The sequence below is a fragment of the Hyperoodon ampullatus genome (genome assembly GCF_949752795.1).
Source record: "Hyperoodon ampullatus genome assembly, chromosome: 2".
In the NCBI taxonomy this organism is placed as follows: Eukaryota; Metazoa; Chordata; class Mammalia; order Artiodactyla; family Ziphiidae; genus Hyperoodon; species Hyperoodon ampullatus.
This window is the reverse complement of record NC_136915.1, coordinates 126734484-126753074: the sequence shown is the minus strand read 5'-3', so window position 1 is coordinate 126753074 and position 18591 is coordinate 126734484. Positions and strand designations below refer to the sequence as shown.

Here is an 18591-nt window from a genome sequence, read left to right as displayed (position 1 = left end):
TGTTTTGTAGTAATAGTAATGAGAACACTACCTAACACATCCACCACACCACAACCTCCCTTTATCTAGCTTCTTTTCCTTCATGACACATCTTCATCGCATGACATTGTTATAAATATTTTTTTATTCTGTCTCCCTCCACCAGAAGTGAGTTCCCTGAGAGCAGGGTCCTTTGTGTCTTGTTCATATAAACACACCACCCAGAAAAATACCCAGTATATAGTAGATGAATAATATATAATTGCTTGAATAAACAAATTAATGAATTAGTATTGAATCCTCAGCATGGGGAGGGCACTAGTTGAAGCTTGCTTTGGTTTGGCATGATTTCCAAAATATAGCTACTGTCATTTCATTAACTCTCCCAATGAAATACTTCCCAATAATTAAGTATGAAAACCCGCACTATTACAAATACAAATTATCACTGTTTCTTTGTTTCTAAGGAAAATCCAAGATGGTTTATAAAACTGTTCACATTCTTGCTGTAGTCATTCACTTATTCTATTTTAATAAATGAAATAAAATAGGCATAATCAAGAAATAAAACACACATGGCCAAGAAATAAAAATGGACTTTATTGTAGTTACCAGTATTCTTGTACTGATATAGTTTATAAAGTTTAACTTATATATATTTTTGCCCTAGAATACCATGTTGAACAAGTGGGAGCAAAACAGATTTGATTCATGTTGAAATCCAGGTCAAAGTAGGAGACCCTGCTACTTTTTTAATGCTTAAATGGTTTACTTTGCAAAACATTGTATCAGTGTTATTTTTTTCTATGAATGGAAACATAGCCTACCTCTGGTGCCAGATATTCTGGTGTACCACAGAACGTCTTCATGGTGGCTGCATCTGTGATCCCTTCTTTGCAAAGTCCAAAATCTGTAATTTTTATGTGGCCATCTTTATCCAGCATCAAGTTCTCCAACTGTGTAGTAACAAAGATAACATAATTTGTTCTATAGTCTTCAAAAATAGGAAAATACTGTTTTGAAAAATAATTGAATGTTGACTAAGATATTTCGGAAAGAGGACACAGAGTTAATAGAACTTTTCAGTACTGACAAACCCTGTAGCTTCCTAACTCATGTGTAATAAGAAACATTTACTCAAATACTTCACAATAATAAATTGATTTTTAAACCCATAAGAGTAAGAGCTGTTATTGTATAAGTTCTGAGAAGTAAAGCCTAATTAACTTCCCAAAGCAAACATTAATCCTCTTTTTTCCTGTTTAAAATAAATTGTGATCTAAACAATCCCAAAGAGACAAGCATCTTCTTCTGGATATATGCAGATGGTTTTCAACCATTTCTCTTGGGAGTCTAGTGCTACTCTAAAATATTCACTTACAGAAATGTTTCTTTGGTGGTGGTTATAAATCAAACCTAAATCTTGTTTTGTAAGGTAAGGCAATATCCTCTTTTGCAGTTCTTTGTAATAAAGAACTACCAACCCTTTTACACATAAATAGAATATGTTAAGTCAAACATTCAACAGTTAATGAAAACATATAGCACAGGTATTATAAAGTTGGAATCTCTTTGAATCCATTAATACAAAAAGAACAATCTTGAAGACGTGACCAAACAGTAAGATCATCTGCCTCAAGCGAAAATTATGAAATGCAAGGGGGAAAAGAGTTTGTGCAAAGCCAATGCAATTAAAAATAGTAACAATAACTGATCTTTTTCTTCCAATTTGAACCTAAAGTTACAATTATCATCATGCAGAGATACATGTGAGTTCTGAGCTGTAACCTTATGGTCTTATATATAGATGGGGCCCCTAATCTTGCTCAGTCATATAGATATAACCTAAAGGAATACACAGAAATGCATTCACAAAAAACACGTGAAAAAAAATAGTAGCAGGATGAATAATAATTAACTTACTTAAGGAGTAGATCATTATTCTACTCCTTAACATGATGATGTATGAAAGTGCCTACCCAAACTCTGAAGTCAGTATCAAATTCAAAATAGAACTCCATATAAGAACATAAACAGACAACAATCATATAAAGTGTGATGTGGTATATACTCTGTCATATTATCCAGTGTCTTATAAACCAGAAACTAAATACAGTTAAGCAAGCTGTGCTCAGTGAAGGAAAGCTCAGAGTACACGTAAGTCCTTAAGTATAGAACTTAAATGTGCTACCCAACTGAACTCAACGCTCAATATGTTTCATGTACTGCATAGACTTCAGAGAAGTGAGTCTGTTTTTGACTTGTCTACAGAGAGCTGAATGAACCCTAAATGTATTGCTAAACCTTTCAAAAATGAAAGTTCTCTTATTTTATCTAACTTCAGAGACACTGCATCTTCCTCATGATTCTCTACTAACTGGACCCCAAAATCAAACCCAATTTCCACAAATGGCAGTAAGTTCTAAATACGGAAACCAATCAGAAACGTCAAGAATCTCTGTCTACTTCTCTTTCTGCCTTGAAAACCCTTCTCTTCTTTCTGCTTCTGATTTTCTCCCCTTTTTCCTTCTCTTTCAAACAACACTCCCTTCTTCCTCCTGCTCCTACCTTGCCATAACAAGAAAGAGAAGTATACACTAGAGTGTCTGTTGTTTTGTTGAATGAAAATACATATGCTCTTTTCTTAACTTTTAAAAATATGCTTATTGTTCTAACATATGAATACATCGTAACATATAAAAACAAAACCAAATTAAGTTCTTAAAATACTATAATATCTTTTATAATACACAAAGATTCTTATAAAAACGTTAAATAATACATAATAATATTGAACAAAATGTGTTTGGTGTATATTATGTCAATTCGCTTTATGTGCTTTACATGCAAAGTGAAACATGATAGTATGCGCTAATGTGCTAATTCTCCACATTTTGACGAGACTATTTTGAAGTGGATAGATACAGAAGTATCAAAACATATAAATACTGTTTTTAATACCAATAAGTACATACATTTTTAAAAATCCCGATTCATACCTAATTCTCTAATCTCATATCTCATTTCCAAGATACCAAGGGTTGAGGGATGAGTAATGAAATGAGATGCAGGGACAGGGTTAGAGTGAAGAATAGGAACAGGATGAAAGTGACCAAGAGTCCCAGTTTACCTAGAACTGAGGGGGGTTCCCAGGATGCAGGACTTTAAAGTTCTACAACTGGGGAAGTTCTAGGCAAAACAGGACAGTTGATCATTCTACTTGTTTTATAAATCAGCTTAATTACAATGATATAGTCAGAAATAAGGTCAGCCTACGGGATGACTGTGAGAGATGGGGTAAAGGTCACCATAATGGGGATAAGGTAGTATATTGCATAGGAGGCAGTAGAGAGCAATGTGCATAAGATTATGGAGTCAAGTCAGAGAACTTAAACGTAAATTCAAGTTTTATCTCTTACTGTGTAACCTTGTGCGTGCTGCTGATATCTATGTGCCTCAACTTCATCTATAACACAGAGTAAATAACAGTAACGATCCAATGTGATTGTTTTGAGAATTAAATAAGATACTGAATGTAGAACTTAATCAATAAATGTATTGATCATTTATTAAACATGGAGAGTTTAATGGCTGATTTATAATTTATCAAAATTGTGTGTGCTCTTCTATACAAGAGCAAAGTTCAGAAATGGAACCCTATAAAACACTTTTGTCAGCTCAGTGACTTCATTAAAAACACTTTTTTTTTTTTTTTTTGCGGTACGTGGGCCTCTCACTGTTGTGGCCTCTCCCATTGCGGAGCACAGGCTCTGGATGCGCAGGCTCAGCGGCCAAGGCTCACGGGCCCAGCCGCTCCGTGGCATGTGGGATCTTCCCGGACCAGGGCACGAACCCGTGTCCCCTGCATCGGCAGGTGGACTCTCAACCACTGAGCCACCAGGGAAGCCCCCCAAAAACACTTTTTATATGCAACAATTTCTTTTGAATAAACAAAACAAATATTTTACAATTTTTGAGCCAGTTATTTTATAATGGTGTCCACCTTCTTCCATCAATTATTTTTCTTCTCTCACCATCCTGAAATGTCATTTTGCTGAGCATGAATAACAAAAACAACTTGTCCATCAGTATGAACAACAGTCAGAGATACATCACCTTAAAAAAATGATATCCCCAAATCTAATCTTGTATAAAGATAAATTGTGGCTAATTAAATATCCAGTCTGGTTTAAAAAATAAATAATAGTTTTATGCAGATGCATAACAAAGTTTTCATAAAATATAAGAAGGATCAGTGTTATGATTCACAATGTGAAAGATGCACAGAATCACGTGGTAATCTTTCCAAAGCAGATCAATGGCTTAGATATATCAAAAACACCTGGAAATCACTTCCTTAGTGCATTTGACACTAACATAAAGAAGATTTCATCAAACATTTTTAGGGGCCCTTCCACTGTGTAAAGGAGGAATAAAAATATTTACAAATCACCTTTCTTTGGTTCTTTCTCCTAAATCTAATGCTTTCCTTCCTCCTTTTCTTAACCATAAAAGGAAAAATGTATACACTGTAACTGACTGTTCAGGTACTCTCCATTATAAAACTTTATATGCATGTGTTTTATCTCCACTGTCAGTCTTAGCATCTAGGATTGAGAGCAGGGCATTATGTTTACGCTTAATGGATGCATCTACCAGCAAAAGCAATGTATGAAGTTAAATAGGAAGTCTGAAAGAAAAGATTATATATTCAAATCTGGGTAATGCTTACAATTTGTATCAGAGGGTTGTTTGTTATCTAATAGTTCATACTTTGAGGAGACAAAAATATTAGACATCCTAGAGTTTCCATTTAAAAAAGGAAACATTTTTTACCCAGTTGAATTGGACAGGCATTATTTAACAGAGGATCTTGATTTGGTAGATTTTGAAATCTTTTATCCTCTGTGCTTTGTGAACAAGAAACTATAGCAAGAAAACACTATGCTCCTTTTTCTGCTCTTGCTGGTGCCTAGAATAAAATTAAACTCTTCCTATTAGAAAGTTTAAGAGTTTTTAACTTTGAAGTTTTTAAAAGCTTTCTAATATACAATTCATATATATTCTAATATCTATCTATGATAAATATACACACACATATATATATATCTTTTAGGTATCATTTTAATTAAATGGCTGACACTTTGTGATTAAACAAAGGAATGATAATAGCAGTTCCTAAGGGCTCTGACAACTACTGTAGCAATACCAAAAACAAGACCCTTCACTCACTCTTACAAACCCTTTTTAGCACAGTTACATCAGTACCAAGACTGCCTCAGGCTCAAGAATGTAATAAGAAAGTCCTCCCCTGCACACTGCATATTTAGGTTTATGGGTATCCAAGTTGCAAATGTCACATGGCTGACCTGCAGGAACTTAATGACCATGGACTTAAGACAGTGTGTTGAAATGCTGAAAGGAAAACTTTGAACCTTCCTAAGATGGAAAAGAATTCACAATATACAACAGCAGAGATCCCATCTAGGTTGGGGTTTAAGAAAGACTACATTTAAGAATTTACTACACTTGAGTAACATAGCCCAATAGTATAAGTTAATGTTAGAGGTGGAAGGGGTTCTTAGTAGCAGTGGCTTAAAATTTTTATAAAAGAGGGAATCCAGAGTGACTGGTTAGAAGTGGGAGTTAGAGGATGTGTCTTGAGATTCTCTATGTAAACTAAGCACACTGTTTCATTCAGACGGCTGGTTTACTTAGGAGCTGAGGAAGATTGCGAGGGCTGTGATATAAGGCTCTCTGAAACCATCCCTTTGTGCCATCACTGAGTCTTAGAAATTATCTAAATCTATCTGGCAGTTTCTCACATTAACAATGTAAGTGGTTAAATTAACCATTAAATTCTCTGATTAGGTAGAAAACAAGATTAAATTTCCCCAAGTAGAATACAGTAGCAATTTACACATTTTTCTTGCCCCTCCCCCTGTCATAAACTCTTGGGAGAAATGAGTTCTTTTTTAAAAAAAAAAAAATTATTTATTTATTTATTTTTGGCTATGTTGGGTCTTTGTTGCTGTGCACAGGCTTTCTCTAGTTGCGGCGAGCGGGGGCTACTCTTCGTTGTCGTGTACAGGCTTCTCATTGCAGTGGCTTCTCTTGTTGTGGAGCACGGGCTCCAGGTGCGTGGGCTTCAGTAGTTGTGGCACATGGGCTCAGTAGTTGTGGCACATGTGCTTAGTTGCTCCGCAGCATGCGGGATCCTCCCAGACCAGGGATGGAACCCGTGTCCCCTACATTGGCAGGCGGATTCTTAACCACTACGTCACCAGGGAAGTCCCAGAAATTAATTCTTAATGAAATTCTAGTATCAGTACCTTTGCAAATGTCCCTAATTCAGCCTATTCTATCCTTGGATGGCCATGGTCATTGAAAAGAAAGGTTATATTGAATACTTAAAAAAAAAAGAGCTAAGCAGAAAAGAAGTTTTCAAAAAATTTGTACTACTGACACAGCCTTAGGAGAGATTTCTTCAAATTTTTATGCTATCATAAAGCAACATCAGTTTTTCCTAAGTAATCACAAAGAATTTGGGTCCTTACTGAAGCAAAATTTAATATCATGACATGTACTGATAAATTATGCAAACTTACTTTTTAAAGCACAACAAAAGTTGCAATAATTTATCTGTTGCTGTGAACACCAAGTTATTAGGAACTATGAACTGATAAAATGTCTTAAATTAAATTGCACATGAAATAAGGCTTTGCCTCTAATGATGAATGGGGCAGTGGCAAACAGGTACTGATTTACTTGAGATGTGCAGCTACCATAAGTATCTCAAATGGATTTGTATTTGAATAAACACAAGGTCATTAGTAAGGAGAAGACAGAGACAAATCTGAGACAAATCAAAGTGGGTACCTAAATCAGTTTTTGATAATGCTATTTTGAATATATTTTGTATAAATATATTTAAAACATTCCTTCTCTTATCTTTGGCAGCTTTATTCAAATTTTAGATTTACAAAGACCTCCTAGAATTAATCCAATGAATTCCCCCACCTAAAGTTCATTTCATCTCTAGAAAGGCAGAATGGTGTAATAAAAAGAACATTATACCTGGAGCTAGGATTCATGGAATCCAATAATCTTGACTATGTCACCTACTTAGTCCATTACTTTGAGTAAATCCCTTACTAGGCTTCTAGTCTTCAGTGAGCTCAGCTGTAAACTATGGGTCAGCTCTAAATTTCTATGATTCTACATAAAGATCTCATTCCATCATGTGCAATATGGAAACAAACAACATGTATAAATTTTGAATGTCTGACTTTTCACATTATCCATTCTTCTTGGTGTATGTTCCATGGATTCTGTCCAATGTCATACATTTACTGAGACCTTTAACTTAAGGTTATATTAAAAAGTAAATAAATTTAGAGAGCAGAGGCCACTTAATTGTATAATAAAGTTAGTGGTCTGTTTATATGGTAACTACATGACTGGTATTCATATACAAAGTATTGGCACTGCGGCTTAATAAGTTTAGTTTAATTCCATCATCAGAAAGGATGGAGCAACAAAACTCATTAAATGAACTTCAATGTACCAATATGTTGATTCATTAATGAGAAATGATCAATGGAGATACTGACCAAAACCATCCTAATTATATCATTCCTTAATCAATGCTAGCAATCAAGTGAGTATTCTTTTGTTTCTTTAGACTAATAATTCCATCTTCCAGCTTTAAGCATTTTGGATATATTACTAAGTACTTCAAAATTATTCTCATTTTCTTAAGTCCAGGAAATCCTCCCCCTTCTCCCTACAAACAGAATTCATAAAATATAAAGTGGGAATGGTCGGGGGGAGTAGATCAGGCAGAGAAGAGCTAACTACTTCTAAGTAAATTTGGAAATGCTATATAACTTATGTTTTGTCATACCATATAACTAAATTCTTTTTTAAAACTCTGGATTCAAGACATTTAAACATTATAGGATTATTTGGCCATTCAGACATCAGATATAGGGATGCTGAATTCTGCCACTCCTGGCTATAAAAAGCTGCAGGCTAAATACAATCATATTGTTGAGTTATATCCATCTCTGGTCTATTTGGGCACTTAGTTCATCATCCCTGATACAGATATAGTTACACAGTTCATTTTTCCTAAAAACAGAATTTTATAGCTTCTTTAATCAATATGTTAAGAAATAAAACAATAAAGAAGATGTGGCACATATATACAATGGAATATTACTCAGCCATAAAAAGAAACGAAACTGAGTTATTTGTAGTGAGGTGGATGGACCTAGAGTCTGTCATACAGAGTGAAGTAAGTCAGAAAGAGAAAAAATACCATATGCTAACACATATATATGGAATCTAAAAAAAAAAAAAATGGTTCTGAAGAACCTAGGGTCAGGATAGGAATAAAGACGCAGACATAGAGAATGGACTTGGAATTGAGGACATAGGGAGGGGGAAGGGTAAGCTGGGACAAAGTGAGAGAGTGGCATGGACATATATACACTACCAAATGTAAAACGATAGCTAGTGGGAAGCAGCCGCATAGCACAGGGAGATCAGCTTGGTGCTTTGTGACCACCTAGAGGGATAGGATAGGGAGGGTGGGAGGGAGACGCAAGAGGGAGGAGATATGGGGATATATGTATATGTATGGCTGATTCACTCTGTTGTAAAGCAGAAACTAACACACCATTGTAGAGCAATTATACTCTAATAAAGATGTTAAAAAAATACGTACTATATTTCATTGCCATCATGTAAAATAATATTTTTTGAGATAGTTACTTCTTAGGGATAATTCATAATACAAATGTATATGATAGTAACATCTTAAAATAACTTAGACAACTGCTTAAATAATTAGATAACTTAAGAATCACAGGTGTTTAAAAACGGGTGAATGGGAGTGAGGGGATAATTGTGATTTCTATTATGTGCTATAATATGTAAATATATACCTTATTTCATAGAAACAGAATTTTGTAAAAGACTAGTGTAACTTCTATCTCTACAAATCATATTTTAAATGAACTAATACTTGATAAATAAAGCAATTCTGTGTCACATTTTAATAGGTCAAGATTATCATATGATTTACTTTTTAAGAAAGTAAGATTGTCACATTTAGAACTTGTTCAGTGTGTCATGGTACAAATTTCCTTAATATGACCAATCTAATTCAAAACAGTGTCACGAGAATTACTGCTACCTTTTATGAGTTACTCCAGGGGTCAGCAAAATATGGCCTGTGGGTGAAATCTTGCCTACTGCCTGTTTTTGTAATTAAAGTTTTACTGGAGTACAGCCAGACACGCTCATTTACATATTGTCTGTGGCTGCTTTCACCCTAGAACAGCAGCACTGAGGAGTTGCAAAAGACACTGTAAGAGCAGCAAAGCCTAAAATATTTACTATCTGGCCTTCACAGAAAGTTTGCCAATCCCTGAGCTATTCTGAGGGTCTTAACAGAAAGAAACTTAGAGAAATAAAGTCACTATTACTGATAAAACAAATACAGTGCTTTTTAAAATGGAAACTAAACAAATTGATAAAAGGCTATATTAAAATGCTTCAAGTATTTAAACCCACTAAAAATGTAATACCAAATCAAATATTTTCCTTCCCCAAAATAATCTTATTTATTATAAAAGTTTCTTCATAATACATCATAAGATGTTAGAATATAATAATGAATTTTATTTTAAAATGTCACTTGCAAAGTTACTTCACTTATAATCAGATGTTTAACATTACTCATTACACTTTCAGAAAAACAAAACTATTATTGGTAGATCATATTTGATCAGAGCAGTCAAGAAGAACTTATTTTGCATGTCAAAAACTTGGACATAAAAGAACTACACATTTATCAGTGAATGAAATTTCCTGTCAAATACAGTGAACCAAATTCTTAAACAGAGTGGTTTTATTTCCCAACTAAATCTGCTTTTCTCCAAACTGTGTAACTTTGTAATTACTTTGTGTTTGTCCCTACAGCCTCTGCAAAAACAAATCCTGATTACTTTTCTTTTTTACCTTGAGATCACGGTACACAATCTTTCCGGAATGTAGATAGTCCAAGGCAGAGACAATTTCTGCACCATAGAAACGTGTGCGGTCCTCAGAGAACACCCTCTCTCTCGACAAATGGAAAAACAGCTGCAGGGTAAACAGCAGGGACAGGATTGTAATAATTACTGATTTAGTGGGGGAAATTAACACAAACATAAAACACCTCTCATCACCATATTGTGATGATAGATAGTGTACTCTCAGTGGACACTGAGCACTCTTAGACAGCAGCTGGCTTATCTTTTCCAGGTTTCCAAGGGGAGACTGCGAGCTGTTAAATCAGCACTTTAATCAATATACCAATCTTGTTTAAGGCATTCTGCTTGCTACCCATTTAACCTTCAGTTACCAGAGGAAAAAGTATGCATCATCAGATTACATCTCCCCCTCAGTATACTGTTGCTTCACTCTTTCAAGGATTAGGTATTGAGACTTTATTAAAATAAATGCACATAAGCATAGATGTAATATTTCTACTTAATTATCTGATTTACCCTTGATTTCAAAGAAAGGACTGCTGATTTGTGGAACCTTATTTATGTGAACTTGTTAAATTCTACAACTCTTGATTCATCATGATACCTCTAGAAATGTTTTCAATGTTTAAATCCATGTTTTCTGCAATGAGAAACTGTGAGGCTTTACATTTTCAATTTATTTTAGTAATGCCCAAAATGGACTGAGAAGCTCCCGTTATTCCCCTAATAGTTCTCAAGGTATACTCTTCCTATTTCAATAATAATTAACTATGACACCAATCTTTTCTCATGTGATCACTTAAAACTATAAGCCCATCCATTTCCTGTTAACAACAGTCAACAAATATTTATTGGGTTCTCACTGTGGTCAAGCATCCAGCTCTCCATTTAGACAGCCTCTTTATTTAAGAAACTGCCTGTCTCAGCTCTCAGTTCAATAATGTATATGAGGAAGGAGCCGGTTTCAGTCACTATGAATTGACTACTGACCTTTTTGGGTACTGTTGCACTGTATTAAGAAATCCACCAAGAACAACAAAAGATGGTTCGCAGTGCTGACACTGCCGAGTATCACAGTAAGTACTCAATACATGTCTTTGATTAAAGAAATGAACCAATCAGTCAATGTATCCTTGACTGCAAGATCAGAAATTAACTATATTTTCACGTGGATTACTTCTACAAACTGCTTCAACAAATTTATAAGAATTATGGTTAACTGAGATTTGTTTCTCACACACCAAATCATAATTTAGGTAACATAAAAGAGGTTCTCTATAGATTCCATCTCCTCTTTTCCCACCTCCAACTTCACTTAAGAGTTTATTATTATTTTAAGATAAAATTTATGCATAACCCATTGTCATAGTAAAGAGAGGGAGGTAATATCATGTAACTATTGCCAAAAAAGAGAGGCTCAACATTACTTATAGTAAAACTAAAATGTTTGGCAGATAGTCTCTAAACTTTAATGCTCTCTACTATATTGTCATATTTTATCAAATCTAAGATGCTGTTGATTGCAACTCCACCAACTTTTTATGTTAATACCAAGAATTTAAAAATGAGGTCAATTAAAACTATGACACACCATCAAATATAAAAGGCATTCTGACTGAAGAAATGTTCAATGTGTCTTATAAATGACCAAATATACTATGCCAAAAATCAAGCCAATGTATAAAATTACTCAGGGATATGCTTCAAAATTCATTCATTTTATACAGGCACATACATGTCATTAATGCTCTACCATTCAAACAAAGACAGGAAGTAGAAAGAAGCATGGATCATCAGTAAAACCATTCTGAAATATTTCTAGGTCAAAGTGATTTCTGTCATCCTTTAATACAAAATATAACTAATTTTGACGAAGGAATCTCTGTGACCCAGATTTATGGTAGTCTTCTAATGAGATGAAAATAGTGGTTAGATTTCTAAATTTTCTTCAAATGTCAAGCCTAGTACCCACTCGTCTACAATACAAAAGATATAGATCTTCCCTAAATCAACATAATACATGCAGGCTTGTAGATCTTTATTTAGACCATAAATCTTCAATTTGTCTTCCAGCCAATTTCTGTAAAAATATCAGCTAAAAAAAAGTTACTTAAGGAGAAGAACTTTATTTATTTCTCAGTCTGCTCTCCTCTGATGTCTACCCTTGCTACTTTATGGAACTTATTCCTGTTAACATAACCAAGAACCTCTCGTTCTGGAGCTTAGAACATCACTTATTACTCTCTCCTTCTTATAAACATTCCTTGGCTTTGGTACTACAACTTTCCTGATTTTCTCTGAATATTCCTTCTAAGTTTCTACCTTGGCTTTGAACCAACTTTCCATTTAGTGAGCATCAATTATTTTAAAGTCACTGTTATTGGACACTGGGAAGAGAAAAAGAGGGCATATAATGGTGATTAAGACATAATCCCTGACCTTAAGAAATTCAACCCTATGAAGGAGATATATGCACAGATAAAAAACAAGAGAGCTACGAGAAATTCTGTAATTCTAATATTAAAAATGCTTTGGAGGCAAAGTATGATTAATCTTTATTGGAATGATCTGAGGAGACTTCACAGATAAGGTAGTATCTCACGTTTTGAAGGATGGAGTTTTCACAAATGGAGAATATAAGGGAAGCATACAAAACAGTGCAAATTTTATCCATCTTAATATTTTGACCATAGCCTAGTAATAGTACATCAACATAGTAGGTAATTAATAAATGTATGTGAAACAAATTAATCCCTCTTAATATCCACCTTAATATTTTGACCACAGCCTAGTATAGTCCATCAACATAGTAGGTAATTAATAGCTGTATGTAGAAGAAATTAATTCTAAAGAAAAAAAGTAGTAATGGCAAGGAAACAACACATAGGGAGGGCATGTAGCTGAAGAACAATAATACACATTCATGATAACGACAGAACTTAAGCAAAAAAAAAGAAAAAAACCCCCCACAAAGATAAGGCCAGATTGTTTAGGACCCTGACTGCCATGATACGGTTTAGAGATTAATTTTGTAGATAAGGAGTGTCAAAGACATTTGGGTGAAAAAATTTAGCATAATTTTATTTATTTATTTTTGGCTGTGTTGGGTCTTTGTTGCTGCGCATTGGCTTTCTCTAGTTGCGGCAAGTGGGGGATACTCTTTGTTGCGGTGGGCAGGCTTCTCTTGTTGTGGAGCATGGGCTCTAGGTGCACAGGCTTCAGTAGTGTGGTATGTGGGTTCAGCAGTTGTGGCTCGCAGGCTCTAGAGTGCAGGCTTAGTAGTTGTGGCACACGGGCTTAGCTGCTCCGCGGCATGTGGGATCTTCCTGGACCAGGGCTTGAACACATGTCCCCTGCATTGGCAGGAGGATTCTTAACCACTGTGCCACCAGGGAAGTCCGAAAAAAATTAGCATAATTTTAAGTAGACAACTCTGGCAGCAACTAGAGAATCAATTTAAAAAATCTGAGACTACAGTTGTCAGGTAAACAATTCATAAAGTGCAACAAAACTTACTGAACACCAATTCAGTACAAGCATTGGGAAAAAGCTGCAGACACAATAAGAGGAAAAGGTACCAATCTGAAAGAATAGCACTATTTGGTTAGAACAACCAGATATATAAATAAATCCACTAAAAATATGTAGTTATAAAATAGAAAGCACACTTAAAGAAGTGAATAAGTATGTTTGATAATATAAGAATTAACATTTGAGCTGGATAAGGGCTTCTGAGGAACATTAGTGCTAGTAACAGACCTTTCAAGAGAGTCAATATTCCAGAGGGAACTAGCTTGCACCATTTGGGCAAAGGCAGAGAGCAACAGTGTTGAAGTTTCCCTAAGGATGGCTGAGTGGGTGTTGCTGCCAGAAGTGTAAAGGAAAAGAATGGGGATGGGGACAGAGGAGCAATGGACTTTATTTTGACCTGTTGACATTTAAATAAGAACTTGATAGCACAGCTTCAGAACTATGGGACCAAAGGGTATAAAGGTAGATGTGTGAGTCATTTATATAAAGGATACTATTGACACCAAGGAAGCAAGGTATAGCCCAGAAATTTAGTAGAAACTGAAAATAGAGTTAAGGTCAGAATTTTAGGGTATGACTGCACATAAGAACAGGAAAAAGAAGCAGAACAGCATATTAAGATAGAGTCCTAAAAGAAATACAAACAGAAAGAATACCTGAAGAATAAAGGAAAAGAAAGTTTCAGGAAGGAAATTAACATTTACCAGGCATAGGAATTAGGTCATATGTTACCTTTCGGGGAAAAGATGTCATACTTAGGTGGGCTAAGAAGAGAATATAAAAGTAGAAATGGTATGTGACTCTTTTATAAAAAATGAGTGAGATGAGCCAAGATATTATTGAAACAGAAGATTTTTGCTCAACATATTAATGCTCTCAAGAAAACTTCTGTCTGAAGAAATTGAGAGATACTATAAAGCTACAATTCATATGGAATAGGCATACAAATTAAAAGAAATATCAATGAAATCAGGTGGCCAGAAATAGGTTACTTTATAAAACTTTAGAATATGGTAAAGTTGATGATTACACATAAGGATATGAAGTACATGGGAAAAAAATGACCATTTCATAAATGGTGCCACAATATTTGCTTAACTTTGGAGAAAAGTCAGAAGAGTGTCATTATTGAACACACAGGCATTCAGTAGATATTTCAAAGAAGTCAGAGTAAAAGCTAAACCATACAATAACAAAGCTAACAAACAAGAGTGTAAAATATCATATTTGCAAATAACTGCTCTCCAGAACAATATGTAACACTCTTTGAAGGAAGATAACAAAATCTAAACACTCAAGTAAAATCAAAGTATCTAGTATACAATCAACAATTACTAGACATAAGAAGATGCAGAAAAGTATGACCCATCACCAACAAAAAAGTCAGTCATTAGACACAGACCTCAAAAATAAGAGATGATGGAATTAATAGACAGTAACTTTAAAGCAGTATAGGAACATAAAGAAGAGATAATGGGAAATAGAAATAAATAGGATGTTTAAAGATGAAACATAGAATATCTGAATAAAAATTTCACTAGATGGGATTAACAACAGATTAGACACTGCAAGAGAAAAAACAAATGAACAAGAAATCATAGCAGAAGAAAACTATATAAATTGCACCTGAAAAAAAAAATCTCAGCAACCTCTTGGACAGTGTCAAGGAGTCTAACATATGGATAACAGCAGATCCTGAAAGGGAGAGGGAAACATCTGCAAAATAATGCCTAAATTTTTCCAAACTAGGATAAAAAAGATAAATGCACAGACTAGGTATTTCAACAAAACTCAGTGAGATGAAAACTCACAAACATGCATGAATACTCAGAACATAACCAGTCAGATCACACTAAAATTGCTGAAAAACCGGTGACAGAAAATCTTTTAAAAATTCTGAAGGGAAAAAAAAAACAATACATATAGAAGAACAAATAGGAGAATTTCCCCAGACTTCTCCTCAGAAACTATATAAGTGAAAGGACAATGGAACAATATGTCCAAATTGCTGAAAGAAAAAAAACACATCCTAAAATTTTGCATCCAGTGGAAATATCCGTAAAGTATAAAGGTTAGAGACTTCTGTTTTGACCATGATATAAAATAAATAAAACAAGGATTTTCATACATTAAGCATTAGGCTTCAAGGTACAGTGACTCCAAAGAAAAGGGAAACAAGGTGGTAATTATGGTTGTTCCAGCTTGCTGCCTGGAGCGACCATCCAGAATGTAACACAGGGGAAGAAAACCGAAACAGAACCTGTGGAATCCTTGAAGGATAGAGAGTTCAGAGACTGGGGAGACCAAAGTAGCTATAATTCATGAGGCAGAGAACCACAAAGAGGAGGGCTCCAGGGACCTGCAATGAACTGCCTCTGAGTCTTACTAATCAGCACGTGTATATGAGGAAAATTCTGAGGTCAGGGAAAAGAGCCATTGGAAAGAATCAGGTGAAAAAAATCACAGGCTCATAGAGCTAAAAATACTTTTTGTTCTCACCAGGCAAAATGGAAAAACTTCTTAAGAAATGTCGCACCCACTAGAGTCCTTGAGGATACTGCCTCTATAGTGCAGCAATATTAGTGTTAGAGCAAAGGACACACACATATGTCAAACTGATTTTTGCCAAAGGTGTCAAGGTCATTCAATGGAGCAAAGGATAGACTTTTCAACAATAGATTCTGGAATAACCAAATATCCACATGGGATAAAAAATGAACTTCAATCCTTAGTTTACAGCATACATAAAAATAAAAAATATCATAAACCTAAATGTAATAGCACAATTATAAAAGTTATAAAAGGAAATATAGGAGAAAATATTTGTCATCCATGATAGACAAAGATTTCTTAAATAGTATTTTAAAAAAACCAAAGAAGACAAACTGATAAATTGGATTTCAAAATTTAAAACTTCTGTTGCTCAGAAAATATCACTGAGACAATGAAAAGGCAAGGTACAGTCTGAGAGGAACTATTTATAATACATACATTTGGCAAACTATTTGTAACCAGAATATATAAAGAACTGTTATAATTCAATAATAAGATAACCCAATTAATAAAGTGACAAAATATTTGAACATACAGGTAAAAAAAATGTATGCAAATGGCCAATATGTGAAAATATATTTAATATCATTAGTCATCAGAAAAATGCAACTCAAAACCAACTGCAATAATATACTTCTATATACACATTAGAATGACTAAAATTAAAAAGACTGACCATACCAAGAGTTGGTGTGGATATGGAACAACTAGAATTCTTGTGGCATTGATACTGGGAATGCAAAATGACACAACTACTTTGGAAAACAGTTTGGGAATTTTTCAAAATGTAAATATATGCTTATTATAAGCTCAACAATTATACTCCCCAGTATTTAGCCAAGAAAAAAGAAAACTTGTACATGTATGTGCATATCAGCTTTATTCATAGTAGGCAATGACTGGAAACAATCCAAATGTACACCAAAAGCAGGACAGATTAAAAAACATTGATATAGCGTGCTCATAACTCAGCAATGAAGGAACAAACTACTGAGACACAGATAATCTCAAAAACATTAGGCTGAGCAAAAGAAATAGAAACAGACATAAAAGAGTACATATTGTATGAATCCATTCCTGTGAAATTTTAGAAAAGGTAAATCAAATCTTTAGTGTCAGAAAGCAGATCAGTAGTTGCCTAGGGCCAGGTATAGGAGCAGGAGATGACAGAATGAGACAGGGAAGACTGACTGCAAAGAGGCATAGCAGAACTTTTTGTGGCAGTGGAAATGTTCTGCATCTTTATGTAATGGGGACTACATGCATAGATATTTGTCAAAAGTCATATAAGTTATGTATACTTAAAGTGAGTACATTTTATTGTATGTAACTTATACTTAAGTAAAGTTGGTTAAGTAATGGAAACCATCTAAACGTTCAAAAATATAGTAAGGATTTAATAAATTACATCTGCATAAGTAATTACTAGGCAACTAATATGTATTTTACAATATTAAATAAAATGGAAATTATGGGCACAGTATAAAAATAGGAAAATCCATTAATATGGTAATAGTGATCATTGCTAGATGGTAAGATTTAGAGTATTTTTTTTCTGTTTTATACCTTGAAAATTACCTGTAATAATTTGTTTAATATCCATTTCCCAGAGCACTATACTTTCTTTAAATGTGAGACCATCTGTCTTCCTCATGCCAATACTAAGTACATAGCACAGTGACTAGCTTGTAGGACGCAGTCAATAAATAAGTATTTTATCAATTGAACTGAAATAACTTTTTGATGTTTTCTGCAATGTACATGTACTGTTGTTACTTTCATAATGGGAGAAATTTTATAAAGGTTTTAAGTAAACATACTGTTGATGCTTTTACTGATTCAGACTTCTGACAATTTTTTTTTTTTCTTGGCAGAGGCACAGGAGAAAGAGGAAGACTGCACAAGTGCTCTATAGTTTTGCATCCTCAGCACCAAGCCTAGCATGTAGCACATACTAGGTACCTAATAAATATGTACTGCAAAGAATAAAGTTAAATTAAAAAACATTTTCCAAAGAATTATTTATAAGGAAAATAAGGCTTAAAGTTTTGAAGGTATTTTTATTAGAAACATTAAAAAATCACATACAATAACTAAATAATCTTGTTTTTGTTAAAAAAATGAATTTTTTGCTCCTCAAGCAAGGAACATACCTTTAGAAATTTAAGTTCCTTTAGCAATGACTACATGTTTGTGTGTGTGTGTGTGTGTTGCGCTTAGCAATGCTGTGGGAATATAGTAATGTAAATATTAATAGATTGCCTTAATGATCTAAATATACAAGTCTATATGTCATTACAAACCTGGAATGTTTATCTTTAAAATAAATTGTTATATTTTGAAAACTATGCAACAAACTTTTTAAAAAAATAAAGATCTAGGCTTAAACAACATCCTGAGAACTATCACTGCAATCTGAGACTTTAAATTCAATTACATTTTTTTCTTGCAAGTACTGTCTACACAAACTTTAGTCACTCCTTTT

The 18591-nt window shown here is 34.1% G+C and overlaps 1 protein-coding gene across 2 annotated transcripts in view; it reads right to left on the bottom strand.

The window, feature by feature from the left end:
• The window catches only part of AKT3 (AKT serine/threonine kinase 3), a gene marked incomplete at both ends in the record, with an annotated part of 378522 nt that overhangs the window by 98238 nt on the left and 261693 nt on the right, over positions 1 to 18591 (bottom strand). For both annotated transcript variants that reach the window (XM_079726789.1, XM_079726788.1), the window contains 2 exons: positions 807 to 935; positions 10009 to 10131. In XM_079726789.1, the coding sequence (XP_079582915.1) occupies positions 807 to 935; positions 10009 to 10131 (252 nt within the window). The remainder of the gene's footprint in view (positions 1 to 806; positions 936 to 10008; positions 10132 to 18591) is intronic.